The 19856-nt window shown below is 43.8% G+C and overlaps 1 protein-coding gene across 4 annotated transcripts in view; it reads left to right on the top strand.

The window, feature by feature from the left end:
* The window catches only part of LOC105468872 (malic enzyme 3), a 223741-nt gene that overhangs the window by 181097 nt on the left and 22788 nt on the right, over positions 1 to 19856 (top strand). For all 4 annotated transcript variants that reach the window (XM_011719348.2, XM_011719349.2, XM_011719350.2 and 1 more), the window contains one exon: positions 19430 to 19539. In XM_011719348.2, the coding sequence (XP_011717650.2) occupies positions 19430 to 19539 (110 nt within the window). The remainder of the gene's footprint in view (positions 1 to 19429; positions 19540 to 19856) is intronic.

The following is a 19856-nucleotide window of genomic DNA, read 5'->3' as shown; positions in this document are numbered from 1 at the left end:
GGAAGAGATTAGAAGCAGAACCCATAACAATGCCCCAATTCAAATTCTGCCTTCCCTAGGGAAATCTACTCTGACCAGCCTGGCCTTAAACTCTTGCCCTGACTGTAATCTTACTGGCTGTATAATTCATTTGCTAATTAATCATGCTCTGTTTTGTGACACTGCTTCTAAAATGGCCTATTGCTTTTCTTTAAACTTTTGTGGTTTTTTTGTTTTTTTTTTTTTTTTTTTGGTCTTTAGGCTTTCATTGTCAGAGGAGAGATTGGGCAAAGATGTGTCTGGACTGTTGTAGAAAGGTTCAAGAACCAGCATGGATGGCCTTTATAGATCATTCCTACCTCAGGTCCTATGACTCAGTAACATCTCTACCAGTGGTAGTTCCTAGGAAGCGTGGCTTTACTCATGGAGCAAATGGTGAAGGTGGGAGTTGGTTGATTGGTGGGTGGTCAAAAGTCCACACCAAGCTAGCTACCAATTAGAATAGACTGAAGGCTGTGAATCTGACCACATCGGAGGAAGCACAGAGGAAGGAACTTTGGAACTCATTCTGGCTTGTCTTGACCCTGAAGAAGCTGAATAGTTTCCCAGTTTCAGCCTGATATGGCTCATTGTTGACAGTCAAACTCCTCCATGTTCTCAGCAGAACAAGAGCCAGGTTTTGCATGGTGACAAACTCCCATGTGTGCAAGGAATCTGTCCTGGGTCACAGGCTAGGAGACCGTATCAAAATGCATACTAGCACCCAACTCTCTAGGACCTTTTCACTTCCATCGCACCAAGCAGACTGCATACTTGAGTGAGTTTGCAGTTCACTAGCTAAGGTCTGGCTCAGGACTGAGGCCAAAATGTGCTGGAAGAAGCTCACCACCTGGGGATATGATTCAATGACACTAGCTGGCTATTTCCTTTTCATTTTCTCTTAGCAGCCTGATTTTATCGCTTGGTATCAAGAATAGGAACAAAATCATTCCCAGACCTGAAGCTTTTAGATTGTGGCAGAAGAGATGAAGGAATATAAGGGTCTTATGGTGGCAGGGAGTGGGGATCTGATTTCTCTTAATGAATAAGTGCCAATAATAACAATAATAACCCTTATTTATTTAATTGTTTACCATAAGCAGACACTAATATAAGCACTTCACACAATATTAACTTGTCTAATTCTCACAACAACTGTATGAGATGGGTACTATTATTCGCTTTATTTTAAGAGGTGAAGAAACTGAAGTTTACAAAGAACAAGTACCTCATCTAAGAAAGGGGACTCTAATTAAGACCCTACCCACTAACTGCAGTTGTTAAAAGCATGAATTCTAGAGCTAGACTGCCTGAGTTCCAACCTTTTATTAACAAGCTACTTACTCACACTTCTCAACAAGCGACTTAATTCATCTGTGCCTCAGTTTCCTCCTCTCTAAAATGCATTTTTAAGACTGGTAGAGCATTTATGATGGATAAATGAGGCCATCCGTGTAAAATGTTTAACATACACCTGAGTGATAGTAAAAAAATCATGTTTGCTATTATTATTAATTTAGGCAGTTTCCAAAGCCACCCTCCTTTAGGCAGCGCTTCAGTGTGCCCACATTCCCGCATTCATGTTTGAGTTAATATATCCATTCACATGTCTACCACTGCTGTCCGCAATCCCTCACCCATCCCTCCCCTTCCTTCCAATATTACTTTCTTCTCTTCCCCAGTGCTAAACCTAGGAAGGAAAAAACAAAAACAAAAACAAAACAGCCCTAGGTGTGATCCATTTCCATTTTAGATCCCTGGTATGTGCAATTAGTAAATGCTTGGTCTTCATCCTCACCCCCAACATACACCTATTCAGTTTGGTTCTCCCTCCTCCAGTGGACGGTGTTGTGTAGAGTCATGTGTACATAGAGGTGAGCAGTATGGTCCGTGTGTTCCTGGGGTTGAGGTGTTCTTATATTGTTTGGCAGCTGTTTGAAGCTATGTGTTACTTGGGCCTTTCAAACTCACCACTCAGAGGGAGTCACCCCCTCAAGTAACCAAACATCTTTTCATGAGACACATTTCTCAGTATAGAAATGAGAAACAGAAGCTTGCCCAACAGAAAGCTGCAAAATTGCTCTGAGATCACCTACTAATACTGACCTATTCAGAGGCTCCACATATAGCAGCCTTGTACTTTGCCCTCAGAGCTGGAAGGATGCCTTTGATGGCTCCAACTCCCACCCCTCTTCCTGCTGCTCCTTAAACGTGTTGTCTTTGTTACAGTGGCAGAGGCTTCGTGCTTGCTATTTCCCCAGCCTTGAATGTCCTTTCATTTTCAGGGTTGTTTCCATCTCATCATTCAGGCCTGCAGCTACCTCCACAGCAGGCAAGGTCAAGTGTGGAAGTCCGTACAAGACAGGATGTTAGAACCAAGTGTCCTGCCAAAAGCTTAGCTGAGACTCTGTAGCTCCAAGCTTCTCCTGTTGGTTTTAACACAACGGACGCAAAGAAAAACCCCTAGGCATATAGCATCCAGACTACAAAGGAAGTTTGAGGATTTTATTTTAATTTTAAAAGATTGTGAAAAGCTGTTAGCTCTAAGCCCTGACTGCAATGTTTCACAGGGGTGTTCACATTCTGAGTCCCTCTCAGCATAGAGGGTCACTGCTCAGTTTTCTTTATATATATACTAAAAATTAGGAATGCCTTCTGTGGTTCAATCTGTATCTTAGCATTCTCATTTTCCCACTGGATTCAGCCTAGGACTTGAATCTCGCATTCTTGGAATATCTGAGCAAGAAACAATCCACTCATTTGGTTCAGTTTCCTCACTTTTTAGATGAGGAAACTGAGACTCAAAGAGAACATTATTTCCCCAAGGCCAGATAATGAGAAAAGCTGTGGGAAATTAAGGAAAACCTCTCCAATTATGTGCCCTCCTTCACGTAATTCGTGAAATTTCCTCCAAATTTTCATTCAGGCTATATTTATCATGTGCCTTCCCTGTGCCCCACAATGTGGCCAATACAAATGTATTAGTTCCTTCTCACATTATTATAAAGAAATACCTGAGACTGGGTAATTTACAAAGAAAAGAGGTGTAATTGGCTCATGGTTCTGCAGGCTTTACAGGAAACATGGTGCCAACATCTGCTCAGCTTCTAGGGAGGCCTCAGGAAGCTTACAATAATGGCAGAAGGCAAAGCGGGAGAAGGTATATCACATGGTGAAAACAGAAACAGGAGAGCGAGGGGGGAGGTACTATGCGCTTTTGAACAACCAGATCTCATGACAACTCACTATCACGAGGACAGTACCCAGAGGGATGGTGCTAAACCATTCATGAGAACTCTGCCCCCATAATCCAATCACTTCCCCGCAGGCCCCAACTCCAACACTGGGAATTACATTTCAATATGAGAGTTGGGTGGCAACACAAATCCAAACTCTATCAACAAAGAAAAGACTTGTCCTGAAGAATTCAATTTTCCCTGTGATTATAACATGGACACATAAAGTCACCAGAAAAATAATTTAAGACCACATTCAGTTATTTGTTTTCCTATTTATTCACGTATTCATCCATCCATTTATTCACTCATTTATTGAACATGGCAGGAAGTCAGAAATAGACTTTGCTGTCAAGGAATTTATAAACTACAAGGGAAATTCCCAAATAATTACTGCTGGGTTTGCATAGATTTAATGTGTATGCAGCCAATGGTCCTGCCTGCAGTGTTAATCAAGGCTGATAAAGGGCATAAGGTGGTCAAAAGATCTGAGACATTTACTTGGACTTTAAAAGTCATGACTTTATTCCCAGGAAAGCACTAGCAACTGAACAGAACACTCAGAGTGGGCCTCATTAATCAAAGAACCTTCATGGAGGACACCCGTGGCCTCATGCCAACCTGATATGCACAATCTAAGGACAAATATGGGCTGACATAAATGCTGAAGCCCCCAAGCCAGCCAGTGGGTTGGTGGCCAAGAAAAGTGCATGGGCTTTATAAGCAGGAGGTTGAGGAGTGAGTTGCCATGCCCTAGAGGAAAACCTCTGTGCTGCCACTGACCTTTGGGAGGTTGAGAGGTCAGCAGGTCAGCCACCATCCCCTCCCCAGCACTGAGATTTCTGGCGCCATTTGGTGTACTTGCCCCGGAACTCAGACAAACAGGGAAAATCAGGAGGAAAGCCAAGCTGTTCCTGAGTGTTATCTGTCTGGCCAGGACTTGCCGTCAGAGCCGTGACTGAGGAATGGCCACATTATCCCGGGACTTTTCCTTAGAAGTTACTGCTTCCTGTGACTATGTTGCGAGTCAATGGGAGTTTTCCCCCTTAGGCCAGAATCCCAGTCACAGGAGCCCGCCAGTCTGGCTGCCAGGCCCCAGCACACCAGGGAATCTCCCAGTCTGGGAGCTGGGAAGGGAAGGGCCTCCTCGGCAGTCCACCCTCACATCGTGGGCTGAAATCCCTTCCACGACTTCCGTGCCAAGTGGAGCTCCGGTGACCATGGACTCACCTCCAGTGACCAGCAATCTCTTTCCAACCAGTGTTTGAAATCTCTGCCTTATATGGCACTGGAATCTGTGTCCTTCTGACTTCCACCCATTGGCTCTGCTTTTGCCTCAAAGCCATACAAAATCAATCTGCTTAAGTCCTTGTCCACAGACGGTCGTTCCTACGATTGAAGATAACCATTATGCCAAATTCCACTTGCCCTTCTCAGGCTCCGTATTCCCTCTTTCTCCAATCCACGGTATCCAGTTTTTTCACCCATGGAATAGATTCCCTGTCATCCTTGTGAATCCCTCCCCAAACCCTGACCCCCTCTTCTCATTCCCACCCCCAGTAGAATAAGTCACTCCTCACGAAAGTCTGTGGCAGAGTTGTGCAGTGATGGCCTTTTATCTGTCCTATGGTATCTGACTGTGTCTTCTTCCCATTCTAACTGCGCTCTAGCCCCCACCTCCTCCCAGCTCCTCAGGATCTCGCCAGCCCTGTCATCTCTCATCTCCCCTCCATCCTGACTCCTGTATCTCATATGTACACCTCCCATTCCCAAAATAAATTCACCTTTCAGTCCCACTTCCCCCAATGGCTGTCACCCTACGTACTTCACAGCCAAGCTTCTTGAAATTTGTGATGACTGACCTTTCCTCCCCTTCCATTTTCAGTTTAACCCCATACCAGACGGTTTCCTCTCTTCCACTGCACCAAAAGTGGTCTGTGAAGATCACCAATGATCCTCTAAACAATGACTCCAATGGACACTTTGTGGTCCCTGTTTCACTTGACATCTTGGCAGTATTTGATGCTCCTGACCACGGCCCATTGTGTGGCTGTGGTAGCAGCTGCTGTGTAGGCCCAACCTGCTCGCTCTCCATGGCTGGACTTTCTTCCACTGCCTCTCTCTGCTCCATGGATGCAGGGTGTCCCGGGGTTGTGTCCTTGCCCTGCTCCCTGCTCCATGCACAGGTGCTGCCTGAGAACCCTCATCCAATGCCATGGCTTCAACTGCTCACAGTGCCCTGAGCTGCCTATTGCCCTCCCCTGACCTCATGTATAGCCCAGTGCTTCATGAACATGTTCATTAGGACGTTCCACAGAACCTGGGACTCTTCATGTGCCAACCCCGCCTTATTGAGTAAGTTTGCCTTTCTTTCCCTATCCCCAACCTTGATAAGTAAAGGACTCCATCCTCTATCCTCCGCCCTTCCTGGGCTCCTCCTTCTCATTCATCTCCACATCTGGCCTATTATTAAATCCTGTCCTTAATAATCATTGCGTCTGTGGACTCAGTGCCTACAGTATGCAGGATTTTTATATACATTATCTCATTTAATTTGCACAACAGGACTGCAAGAGAGGTATTATTAGCCCACTATTATCAGTGAAGACTGCAATTTGTATCAAGTACCTTTCCTTAGGTCATGCATTTAGTAAGTGATGGAGCCACGCCTGTTTGATCTCAAAGCTCTCTATGCTCTGCCACACTCTGCCTTTCCTCCAGGCAACTCTTTTCAATTCCTTAACATCTTTTACGCAGCTGCTTCTCTGCCTACGTGTCCACATTGCCTTACATTAATACCAGGACTTCAAAATCTCTCACTGCAGTTCCATGCCTCCTTGTCTCCAGTCTGTCCTCCCAGCTGTCCATCCCATCATCCACTCTGCTGCCAGAATGAACTCCCTAAAACACACGCCACCTTCCTGCCTAAAGCCCTCAGTTGGTCCCCCTTGCCCTCCAGATTGCTTAGGCTCTTTACATGGACATGGAAAGGGGTGGCTCCTGGATTCCACCAAGGCTCATCTCTCCCCATCTTCAGCTTTCTCTGGCAAGATCCAACTCTGTATTTTCCTGCACCTCCAGAAAGGCACCATAGTCAGTCCTCTTGCATATGCTGTTCCCTCTCCTTGAGATGCCGTTCTCCCTCCTTCCATCCCCACCCATTCACAGTCTGTCTGGGAACCTCTGCTCTTCCTTCAAGCCCCACCTCCTAATCTCCTGCCCTGTGAAGCCCTCACTGCCTCTCCCCACTGCAGAGTTGCCTGCCCTCTTTGAGGATTCCCATGTACCTGGCACATATCTTTATTATTACTGCTGCCACAGAGTATTGCAACTGCTTTTTTGTTTTCTTGTGTCCCCATTCAACTGTGAAATCTGTGAGGTTTTAGCGAGTAGTACAGTCCCTTGTTCATAGTGGACACTTTGAAATGTTTGTTTTGTTTTGCTTTGTTTTTCTAAGAGATGGGTCTCACTAGGTTACCCAGGCTGGCCTTGAACTTCTGGGCTCAAATGGTCTTTCCACCTTAGCCTCTTGAGTAGCAGGGATGTCTGGTATGTGGCACCACATCAAGCATAATGTTTGTTGAGGGTGCATACAAGATGGCCAAATAGGAACAGCTCCAGCCTCCAGCTCCCAGCGTGAGTGACACAGAAGACGGGTGATTTCTGCATTTTCAACTGAGGTACTGGGTTCAACTCACTGGGGAGTGCTGGACAATCGGTGCTGGTCACCTGGTGCAGCCCGACCAGCAAGAGCTGAAGCAGGGCGAGGCATCGCCTCACCTGGGAAGCTCAAGGAGGAAGGGAATCTCTTTTCCTAGCCAAGGGAAACTGAGACACACAACACCTGGAAAATCGGGTAACTTCCACCCTAATACTGCACTTTACCAAGGGTCTTAGCAAACGGCACACTAGGAGATTATATCCCACACCTGACCCAGAGGGTCCCACGCCCACGGAGCCTCCCTCATTGCTAGCACAGCAGTCTGAGATCTAACTGCAAGGCAGCAGCGAGGCTGGGGGAGGGGCGCCCGCCATTGCTGAGGCTTAAGTGGGTAAACAAAGTCACCGGGAAGCTCAAATTGGGTGGAACCCACCGCAGCTCAAGGAGGCTGGCCTGCCTCTGTAGACTCCTCCTCTGGGGACAGGGCATAGCTAAACAAAAAGCAGCAGAAACCTCAGCACACGTAAATGCTACTGTCTGATAGCTTTGAAGAGAGCAGTGGATCTCCCAGCATGGAGGTTGAGATCTGAGAATGGACAGACTGCCTGCTCAAGTGGGTCCCTGACCCCTGAGTAGCCTAACTGGGAGACATCCCCCACTAGGTGCAGACCGACACCTCACACCTCACATGGTGGGGTACACCCCTGAGACGAAGCTTCCAGAGCAAGAATCAGACAGCAACACTCACTGTGCAGCAATATTCTATCTTCTGCAGCCTCCGCTGCTGATACCCAGCCAAACAGAGTCTGGAGTGAACCTCAAGCAAACTCCAACAGACCTACAGCTGAGGGTCCTGACTGTTAGAAGGAAAACTAACAAACAGAAAGGACACGCACACCAAAACCCCATTAGTACGTCACCATCATCAAAGACCAAAGGCAGATAAAACCATAAAGATGGGGAAAAAGCAGTGCAGAAAAGCTGGAAATTCAAAAAATCAGAGCACACCTCCCCCTCCAAAGGAACGCAGCTCATTGCCAGCAACGGAACAAAGCTGGACAGAGAATGACTTTGACGAGTTGAGAGAAGAAGGCTTCAGTCGATCAAACTTCTCAGAGCTAAAGGAGGAACTACGTAAACAACTCAAAGAAACTAAAAACCTTGAAAAAAGAATGGATGAATGGATAACTAGAATAATCAATGCAGAGAAGACCTTAAAAGAACTGATAGAGATGAGAATCATAACACGAGAAATACGTGACAAATGCACAAGCTTCAGTAACTGACCTGATCAACTGGAAGAAAGAGTATCAGCGATTGAAGATCAAATGAATGAAATGAAGTGAGAAGAGAAGTGTGAAGAAAAAAGAGTAAAAAGAAATGAACAAAGCCTCTAAGAAGTATGGGATTATGTGAAAAGACCAAATCTACATCTGATTGCTGTGCCTGAAAGTGATGGGGAAAATGGAACCAAGTTGGAAAACACTCTGTAGGATATCATCCAGGAGAACTTCTCCAACCTAGTAAGGCAAGCCAACATGCAAATTCAGGAAATACAGAGAATGCCACAAAGATACTCTTCGAGAAGAGCAACTCCAAGACACATAATTGTCAGATTCACCAAAGTTGAAATGAAGGAAAAAATCTTAAGGGCAGCCAGAGAGAAAGGTCGGGTTACACACAAAGGGAAGCCCATCAGACTAACAGCAGATCTCTCGGCAGAAACTCTCCAAGCCAGAAGAGAGTGGAGGCCAATATTCAACATTCTTAAAGAAAAGAATTTTCAACCCAGAATTTCATATCCAGCCAAACTAAGTTTCATAAGTGAAGGAGAAATAAAATCCTTTACAGACAAGCAAATGCTTAGAGATTTTGTCACCACCAGGCCTGCCCTACAAGAGATCCTGAAGGAAGCACTAAACATGGAAAGGAACAACAGGTACCAGCCATTGCAAAAACATGCCAAAATGTAAAGTCCATCGATGCTAGGAAGAAACTACATCAACTAGCGAGCAAATCCAGCTAATATCATAATGACTAGTTAAAGTTCACACATAACAATATTAACCTTAAATGTAAATGGACTAAATGGTCCAATTAAAAGACACAGACTGGCAAATTGGATAAAGAGTCAAGACCCATCAGTTTGCTGTATTCAGGAGACCCACCTCACATGCAGAGACACACATAGGCTCAAAATAAAGGGATGAGGAAGATCTACCAAGCAAATGGAGAACAAAAAAAAAGCAGGGGTTGCAATCCTAGTCTCTGATAAAACAGACTTTAAACCATCAAAGATCAAAAGAGACGAAGAAGGCCATTACATAATGGTAAAGGGATCAGTTCATCAGGAAGAGCTAAGTATCCTAAATATATATGCACCCAATACAGAAGCACCTAGATTCATAAAGCAAGTCCTTAGAGACTTACAAAGAGACTTAGACTCCCATACAATAATAATGAGAGACTTTAACACCACACTGTCAACATTATACAGATCAATGAGACAGAAAGTTAACAAGGATATCCAGGAATTGAACTCATCCCTGCAGCAAGCAGACCTAATAGACATCTACAGAACTCTCTACCCCAAATCAACAGAATATACATTCTTCTCAGCACCACATCGCACTTATTCCAAAATTGACCACATAGTTGGAAGCAAAACACTCCTCAGCAAATGTAAAAGAACAGAAATTATAACAAACTGTCTCTCAGACCACAGTGCAATTAAACTAGAACTCAGGACTAAGAAACTCAACCAAAACCGCTCAACTACATGGAAACTGAACAACCTGCTCCTGAGTGACTACTGGGTACATAATGAAATGAAGGCAGAAATAAAGATATTCTTTGAAACCAATGAGAACAAAGATGCAACATACCAGAATCTCTGGGACACACTTAAAGCAGTGTGTAGAGGGAAATTTATAGCACTAAATGCCCACAAGAGAAAGCAGGAAATATCTAAACTTGACACCCTAACATCACAATTAAAAGAACTAGAGAAGCAAGAGCAAACACATTCAAAAGCTAGCAGAAGGCAAGAAATAACCAAGATCAGAGCAGAACTGAAGGAGATAGAGACACAAAAAAACCCTCCAAAAAAATCAATGAATCCAGGAGCTGGTTTTTTGAAAAGATCAACAAAATTGATAGACTGCTAGCAAGACAAATAAAGAAGAAAAGAGAGAAAAATCAAATAGATGCAATAAAAAAATGATAAAGGGGATATCACCACCGACCCCACAGAAATACAAACTACCATCAGAGAATACTATAAACACCTCTACGCAAATAAACTAGAAAACCTAGAAGAAATGGATAATTTCCTGGACACTTACACTGTCCCAAGACTAAACCAGGAAGAAGTTGAATCCCTGAATAGACCAATAGCAGGCTCTGAAATTGAGGCAATAATTAATAGCCTACCAACCAAAAAAAGTCCAGGACCAGATGGATTCACAGCCGAATTCTACCAGAGGTACAAGGAGGAGTTGGTACCATTCCTTCTGAAACTATTCCAATCAATAGAAAAAGAGGGAATCCTCCCTAACTCATTTTCCTAGGCCAACATCATCCTGATACCAAAGCCTGACAGAGATACAACAAAAGAAGAGAATTTTAGACCAATATCCCTGATGAACATCAATGCAAAAATCCTCAATAAAATACTGGCAAACCGAATCCAGCAACACATCAAAAAGCTTATCCACCATGATCAAGTGGGCTTCATCCCTGGGATGCAAGGCTGGTTCAACATATGCAAATCAATAAACGTAATCCAGCATATAAACAGAACCAAAGACAAATACCACATGATTATCTCAATAGATGCAGAAAAGGCCTTTGACAAAATTCAACAGCCCTTCATGCTAAAAACTCTCAATAAATTCAGTATTGATGGAACGTATCTCAAAATAATAAGAGCTATTTATGACAAACCCACAGTCAATATCATACTGAATGGGCAAAATCTGGAAGCATTCCCTTTGAAAACTGGCACAAGACAGGGATGCCCTCTCTTACCACTCCTATTCAACATAGTGTTGGAAGTTCTGGCTAGGGCAATCAGGCAAGAGAAAGAAATAAAGGGTATTCAGTTAAGAAAAGAAGAAGTCAAATTGTCCCTGTTTGCAGATGACATGATTGTGTATTTAGAAAACCCCATTGTCTCAGCCCAAAATCTCCTTAAGCTGATAAGCAACTTCAGCAAGGTCTCAGGATACAAAATCAATGTGCAAAAATCACAAGCATTTTTATACACCAGTAACAGACAAACAGAGAGCCAAATCATGAATGAACTCCCATTCACAATAGCTTCAAAGAGAATAAAATACCTAGGAATCCAACTTACAAGGGATGTAAAGGATCTCTTCAAGGAGAACTACAAACCACTGCTCAGTGAAATAAAAGAGGACACAAACAAAGAGAAGAACATACCATACTCATGGATAGGAAGAAATAATATTGTGAAAATGGTCATACTGCCCAAGGTAATTTATAGATTCAATGCCATTCCCATTGAGCTACCAATGACTTTCTTCACAGAATTGGAAAAAAACTGCTTTAAAGTTCATATGGAACCAAAACAGACCCTGCATTGCCAAGACAATCCTAAGCCAAAAGAACAAAGCTGGAGGCATCACGCTCCCTGACTTCAAACTATACTACAAGTCTACAGTAACCAAAACAGCATGGTACTGATACCAAAACAGAGATATAGACCAATGGAACAGAACAGAGTCCTCAGAAATAATACCACACATCTACAGCCATCTGATCTTTGACAAACCTGACAAAAACAAGAAATGGGGAAAGGATTCCCTATTTAATAAATGGTGCTGGGAAAATTGGCTAGCCATAAGTAGAAAGCTGAAACTGGATCCTTTCCTTACTCCTTATATGAAAATTAATTCAAGATGAATTAGAGGCTTAAATGTTAGAACTAAAACCATAAAAACCAGAAGAAAACCTAGGTAATACCATTCAGGACATAGGCATGGGAAAGGACTTCATGTCTAAAACACCAAAAGCAATGGCAACAAAAGCCAAAATTGACAAATGGGATCTCATTAAACTAAAGAGCTTCTGCACAGCAAAAGAAACTACCATCAGAGTGAACAGGCAACCTACAGAATGGGAGAAAATTTTTGCAATCTACTCATCTGACAAAGGGCTAATATCCAGAACCTATGAAGAACTCAAACAAATTTACAAGAAAAAAACAAACAACCCCATCAAAAGGGCAAAGGATATGAACAGACACTTCTCAAAAGAAGACATTCATACAGCCAACAGACACTTGAAAAAATGCTCATCATCACTTGCCATCAGAGAAATGCAAATCAAAACCACAATGAGATACCATCTCACACCAGTTAGAATGGCAATTATTAAAAAATCAGGAAACAACAGGTGCTGGAGAGGATGTGGAGAAATAGGAGCACTTTTACACTGTTGGTGGTACTGTAAACTAGTTCAACTATTGTGGAAAACAGTGTGGTGATTCCTCAAGGATCTAGAACTAGAAATACCATTTGACCCAGCCATCCCATTACTGGGGATATACCCAAAGGATTATAAGTCATGCTGCTAAAAAGACACATGCACATGTATGTTTATTGTGGCACTATTCACAATAGCAAAGACTTGGAATCAACCCAAATGTCCATCAGTGACAGACTGGATTAAGAAAACATGGCACATATACACCATGGAATACTATGCAGCCATTAAAAAGGATAAGTTCGTGTCCTTTGCAGGGACATGGATACAGCTAGAAACCATCATTCTCAGCAAACTGTCACAAGAACAGAAAACCAAATACCGCATGTTCTCACTCATAGGTGGGAATTAAACAATGAGATCACTTGGACACAGGAAGGGGAGCATCACACATTGGGTCCTATTGTGGGGAGGGGGTAGTGGGGACGGATAGCATTAGGAGATATACTTAATGTAAATGACGAGTTAATGGGTGCAGCACACCAACATGACACATGTATACATATGTAACAAACCTGCACATTGTGCACATGTACCCTAGAACTTAAAGTGTAATAAAAAATAAAATAAAACGTTTGTTGAATTGAATTTTTATTATGTCATACTTAGTATAGTTTCTGGCACAAAGAAGATAACTTGCCCAATACATTTCTTGAACTGAAACAGAAATGTCAATAAATAGTTGTAATACAATGTGACATATATTGTTACAGATGTGTCCAGAATATCGTGGGAGCCCAGAGAAGAGAAGAATTAGCACTATTTTAAGGGTGGGGAAAGAGATATGTCAAGGAAGCCTTCTTAGAAGAGGTTACAGTTTAAGATCTGGGCCTACATCTGTAATCCCGCACTTTGGGAGGCCAAGGCGGGTGGATCATGAGGTCGAGAAATCAAGACCATCCTGGCCAACATGGTGAAATCCCGTCTCTACTAAAATTACAAAACTTAGCTGGGCATGGTGGTGCGCACCTGTAGTCCCAGCTACAGGAGACTGAGGCAGGAGAATTGCTTGAACCTGGGATGTGCCGGTTGCAGTGAGCCAAGATTGCGCCACTGCACTCCAGCCTGGTGACAGAGCAAGACTGTCTCAAAAAAAAAAAAAAAAAAAAAAAAACTGGTTCTGGGCCTTACAGTTTAAGTAGGGGTTGGCCTGGACAAAAAGAGGCCTTCTAGGTGGAGAGAACCAGAAACTTGAGCAAAGACAGGGGACCGTGCAAGGGCCCACAGTGGTTAAGAAGCATCAAAATGTGCCTACAGTGTCAGCAGACCTGAGTAGGTGTTCAGCAATAGAGCTGGGGCCAAAGCAAACACCACCTAAGGAATTTGGATATAACCCCACAGGCAGTGGAAGCCCTCTTAGGATTTTCAGAAAATAAGTAGCCGACATAAACTTGTGTTTAGAAATATGTGGAAGATGGATTGGGGGAGGGGAAATAAACTTGAAGGAGATGAGATCAGTCACTGCAGGGTTCTGGACAGAAGCAGCAATGGCAGTAATCCTGGGGAGAGATGGCCTTGCCCTGAATCCACCCAGTCCCACCTGCACAAAGTTCTTCCTGCAGAGCCATGTCTCCCAAAGTGTGTTCCACCATAGATGGTGAGGGTGGGATGCAATAGGGTAAGGTCTCTGGTCAAATAAGTGTTGAACATGTTGGGTTAAAAAGGTTTCTTACTGCAAGATTTCTCAGAGCTTTTAATATACATTGTATATACTATGTGTAACACACAGAGTTTTCCAAATTTACTTAACCACAGAACCTCTCTCTGTGACCATCTCAAGGGACTAGAGTTTAATGGAATATGTAAAATAGAAAAAAAAAAAAAAAAAAAAGACCAAGAGTTTTAATGATTCTGTCAGATCTAGTTCCTGGAAGGAAATAAAAGAAGAAATAGTTTTCCACTGGGTGACAACTGATAATCTCACTGAACACTCTGCTGTGGAAGTCTTGCCTGTGAGATTTTTCTGCGGGGAGGGGAGCAGAATGGACTCCCATGGAAATACTAGAGGTAGCTTTTAGTCATTCTATTTAGAGGCAGGTTGAGCAAGTTCACCTGTTCCTCCCAGTCCCTCATGTTTGTTCAGGCCTGAAAGATGTCAGACCTAGGTGTTTGAAAAAATGGCAGGTCCTGACCTATGGAAAAGAGAAACTAGGTCTGCAGTCCCTGGAATGTTCTGCACCACCAACATCCCTCACTCTGCATTTGGTTCACACGTTGGGGAAAAGGGCAGAACAGCCACCTCAGACCCTCCTACCCATGGAAGGATGTGTCCCAGGTGGCAAGTGCTGGCACTGTTGGTCGTGGCCTGGGTATCATCACACTGTCACACACAGCTCACCAGGACTCCCAGGCACAGGTCACTGTTTGCTGGCTTCCCCTTGCCTGAGTGCTGAGGAAGAAAAGAAATCAAACATTCACTCATTAGCCTTGTGTCTCTAAGTGATCCCTGGCTTTGGAATGCCTTCCCTGGCTGCTCCAAGGCCGTTTCCCAGCTGAGCCCCCAGGGTTGGGAAGTCTGGGAAGCTATCTGTGTGGCTTGGGAAGGTGCCTCTTTCTCCATTGCAGGAATTCTCCACTGGAGAAGCATCAGTGTTCCTCGGCCCCTGCCAGGGTTGGAGGGTGAAGAGTTCAAAATTGCAAAACGGGGGCAGATGAGCAGGACCCTCTCTGGTACGGGGGAGCTTCTCACGGGACAGAAAGTCAGACAACAGGCTGCTGCCAGCACTAGAATTGGGAAGCTGCCCAGAGCCCTGAGTAGGGAGCTGAGAGCAGGACTTCTTGGGAGGGGTCCTGCCTCTGTTCCACAGTATGACCTGGAGGGTGGCTGCCTCGCCCAGGTCACTCAGCTGGTCCGGTTTGTGTAAGCACGAAGGGCTCTAAGACACTGACCCCCCATATGTTCCTCACATGTTGCTCTCATAGAGAAATATCTGACCTCCCTGCTCTGGACTTGTAGGAATATCTGAGTGAAGCTTCTAGTATTCAATTCCAGTCCCAAATATTAAGTAGGTTGTGCTACTCCTCCAATGCTCTCAGACCAGCAAACTGAGACCCAGACAGAGAGAGGGGACTCAGCCAAGACTCCTGCGTTTTCTCTGTCTCCCTGGTCAATGTTTTCTTCACCACACCTGTGATCTTTCTCAGTGGAGAAAGAAATCCAGCTTTATTACCTATTTAGCTTTATTTTTTTAAGAACCTGTAAGGCTATTAAAATTAAACTGAGGCTGGTTCTTGAGTCAGATAGAACCAGATTTAAATTCCATCTCCACCACTTACCAAGTGCAATAGAGTAAATAGCCTGTGGGCAAATAATTTGCAATCTGTAGCTCTAGATGCCTTCTCTGGAAACAGCACCTCCATCATAAAGTGATGTGAAGATAAATTAAGATAATGTATGTAAAGAGCTCTGCATGATGCCCAGCAGGTAACAAACACTTGATAAAAGCTAGCTTTTTTTTTATCGTTGTTGTTAGTATTTTAATGAATATGTAAGGCAATTGATAATTAACATTTAGATTAGTGTTACAGTGAAAGCTCATTACCTGTATTTGGATATACAGGGATGAACTGAAAAATGTTTTTTTATCCACTAAGCCATTTAAATTTCCACTTTGAAATTTTCTGTTCTTAATTGGTTTTTAATTAGTTTAAAGAGTTGGCAGGCAAACTCCAAACACTAAGCTTCCACCAACTCCTTCATAGATCCACCCCTTCCTAAAACATTAAACTATAGTACAGATCATCATAGGTGCTCAATAAATGTTTTTGGATGCATGAATTTATGGATGGGTTAATGGATGGATGGATGGATGGATGGATGGATGGATGGATGGATGGATGGATAAATGAATGATGGATGGATGGATGGATGGATGGATGGATGGTTGATGATAGATGAATAGGTGGATGATGGTTGAATGGATGGTGCTAAGACAGTAGCACCATGAAGTAACCACCTTTGGCTCAGACTGGATAGTGGTCTGGTTTCATGAAAAGCCATAATGGAGAGTCTGAGGGACTAGAATAATATGGTGAAGGGCCTAGAGGTCTTGGTGCAGACAAACAGCAGGTGCAGTGGAAGGAAAGGACATAGAAGGAAAGGTTGTGGTCAGAGACTGAGATGGGATAGTGTGAAATCCTAGAGTAGGAGTAGTTCCTGGTGATAAAAGGTTCAGGAAGCAGCCAGGGGATGGGTACCTAAGACAGAGGAGTTCTGGGGGTCTTTAAATCCAGTGAGTTCTAGGAACTCTGAGTCCAGATTATTGGATGGGTGATTCACATGGTCTTTTATGCAATTCCAAGCTAGGATTAAAGTGACCTCAATTAATGAGGTTTTATTCTCTATTCCATCAAATAGCTCCATGGAAGGGGGGGGGGGTTTCTTATCTAAAACTGAATTAAATATAAATAATAATCATGCACTGAACAAAGGTATTTATTTATAATTGTTGCCTTATTTTTACCTCAGTGAGTGAATGGTGTTGTTGCTTAAAGGGGTGTGCGTGTATGTGTGTGTATGTGAGAGAGAGAGACATACACACACACATACACACACACAGAGAGAGAGAGATTGAGAGAGAGAGAGAGAGAGACAAAACGTTCATCACATTGTTTTGTCGTCTGACCTTTTCAGTGTTTTAGCTCCAGGCCAGTTGTGGGGCAACACTGGGAATCTTGTAGAAATTATATATAGCAAAATGTCACCAGCAACCAAAGACATTCTGTTCCTCCCCACCCAGTCCAAATACTTGAAATTCACAATAAATTTTGGCTTGGTGAGCATGGCATTATATTTGTGCATGGGAGGTTTTATTTATCATTTCTATTCATAGTGCAAGGAAAAGAGGGCTGGATGGTGGGTGGGGAGACACAGTGAGCCCCCCACCCGACCTCCATTAGCATTTATTCTGTGATTGTGAATAAGAATTGTGGCCAGAATGGCATTTGTGTTTAGCATTTTACGGTCTAAAAATTACCCTCAGGCTTCAGTTAGTAATACTGTATTGTATAGTCGAAATTTGCTAAGAAAGTAGATATTGAGTTTTCTTACCACATACAAAATAGTAACTATGTGAGGTGATGGATATGGTAATTAGCATGGTTGTGGTTATCATTTCACATTGTACACATATATCAAATCATCACATTGTATACCTTAAATATATGCAATTTGTATTTGTTAATTATGCCTCAGTAAAGCTGGAGGAAAACTTTACCCTCAGCTTTTAACCCTCACAACAGTTCACAGATGTTGGCCAGGCAGATATTGTTGTGCCCATTGACGGATGGGAAACTGAGGTAGAATAGAGAGGTGAAGTGACATGTGCAGGTAACTCAGTTGAATGTGGAGAGACAGGTCTGGCCTATGGCCTGACCCACGCCCAGCACTCTAAGCACTGGGCTGTGGCAAGTCACTGCCCCTGTGCTTCCGCCCCTGTAATGTGAATCCATCTCCCAGTCCTTCCACCAACAGCCTTGACTAGCTAAGGTTCTGGAAGGACCATGACAGGAACAAATATTTGCCCACCCATTGGTATTTCTGCTGGATGGCGTAAGTCATGCACAAAATTATAAGGTTGGAAAAAATGTTTTGTGGGCCATTTCAGTGCTCCTCACGCCTTCATAGCCACCAACCTCATCAGAAAGATACCCCGAGAGCACAGGAAGCCCACCGAGCATGTGCCCCACCCACCCTCTCTAACAAGGTAAAAAATCTTTCCACAGCTGGTCCCAAGCTGGTTCCAAGCCTATAAGTCACACTCAGTTGGAAGGGCAGGCCACTTCTACCTGTTACATGCCCTGACACCTCTTATGGATCAATCAGGACTTTTTTTTCTTGATGACATGACCTCAGATGCTGTTACTCAGTCACAAATTGACCCATGAGATGAGGCCTATTTTTATCCATGTATTAAGTAGTTTTTAATAATCCATACTACATTTGCTTCCAGAAAGACTAAGAAACACAAACAAAACTACCAAACACCAGGATCAAAGAGCAAGAATGGAGTAAAGGGGAAATCTCTGTGCAGAAGCCCAGGCTGAGGTGGCCTGTTGCAAATGAGCAAAAACTTCACTCTCAGCTTCCTTTCAGGCAATGTTAAAAGGAAAAATAGGTTACAAAACTCTAACGAACTCAGTCATTTTTAAAGGAAGGCCATAAAATCTAGGAGGCAATGCTAGCATGGATTTTAAATAAGGCATATCAAGCATCTTAATGGCCATTGTCTTCACCCACAAGGCATTGTTTCTCAGGGTTCTCTGGGCTCTCAGAATCAGAACCATCTGGGGTGTTTGTTCAAAATGCAGGTTCCTGACCCCATCCCACACTCACCGAGTGAGACTCTGTGAGATGGGCCTGGTGACCTGCTTTTTAAACAAGGTCAGTCACTGACTCTTCTACACCTGCAAGTTGGAGAACAATTTCACCAAGATGTTAGTAGATAACAGTGTCTTATTGTACTAGCCTTTCCTAACCATCTTTTCATCTTACCAGAGAACAATGCCTGGTGCCAGAGGAGTCTCTAGTGGAGGAACTCCAGGTGTCAGGGTCCAGCAAGAGAGATATTTGGAGGATGCAGGGGCTCCCCACCTACTTGTGGTGGGGAAGCTGGTCTGTCTGCATGCACTTGGATGTGGAGTGAGCTTTCTTCTGGGATCTCAGGTGGCCACAGGCTACAGAGAGGGCAGGCCCCTCCTTGGCCCTCTTGTCACTCCCAGGGCTGGCCATGGAAGCCATGGAAGCCACCAGCACAGCTTAGCTACAGTGATGCTGGCTTGGCTGGCCACCAAACCCAGGGTCCTACTCTCTCCCTTCACCATGCTCATCCATGATAGGGCAGGCAGAGCTCCAAGCCCAGGAGTCCAGTGGCAAAAACACAGATGAAGGAGCCATGCCACTTCCCACCCCCTGGCCTGCTCCTCCCCACCCCACGGTGCAAGCTGGGATCTGTCAGGGATCTGCCTCAGGGAGGCAATCATGGGTTCTTCCTCTCCCTCCACACAGGTTTGGAATAAATTGCCTCATCCAATTTGAAGACTTTGCAAATGCCAATGCCTTCCGCCTTCTCAACAAATACCGCAACAAGTACTGCATGTTCAATGATGATATCCAAGGTAGGTTTCCACCCCACCTGATGAAGCCACAGGGGACTAACTTATATTCTCAAACCTCACTGGGATGCCAAAGGGGTGGGGAAGGGCTGTCACCTCATAGCTGGTTTGCTGCCAGCAGCTGTTGAAGAAAGAACATTCAACTTAGATTCAACTCCTACTTGGCTAATTCTTAATTCTTTGAATTCAGTTTCCTTTTTTACAAAATAAAGATCATTACTACTTCAGAGGTAGGTAAGAATTATGTAATTTAATGTATGTAAGAAATTCTAAACAATACTGTAATTTACTAGCAAGTTAAATGTGAACCAGTCAATTCT

The sequence above is a fragment of the Macaca nemestrina genome, chromosome 12 (genome assembly GCF_043159975.1).
Source record: "Macaca nemestrina isolate mMacNem1 chromosome 12, mMacNem.hap1, whole genome shotgun sequence".
Classification (NCBI taxonomy): Eukaryota; Metazoa; Chordata; class Mammalia; order Primates; family Cercopithecidae; genus Macaca; species Macaca nemestrina.
Note: the sequence above shows the minus strand (reverse complement) of the source record. Positions and strands in the feature narration are given on the sequence as shown.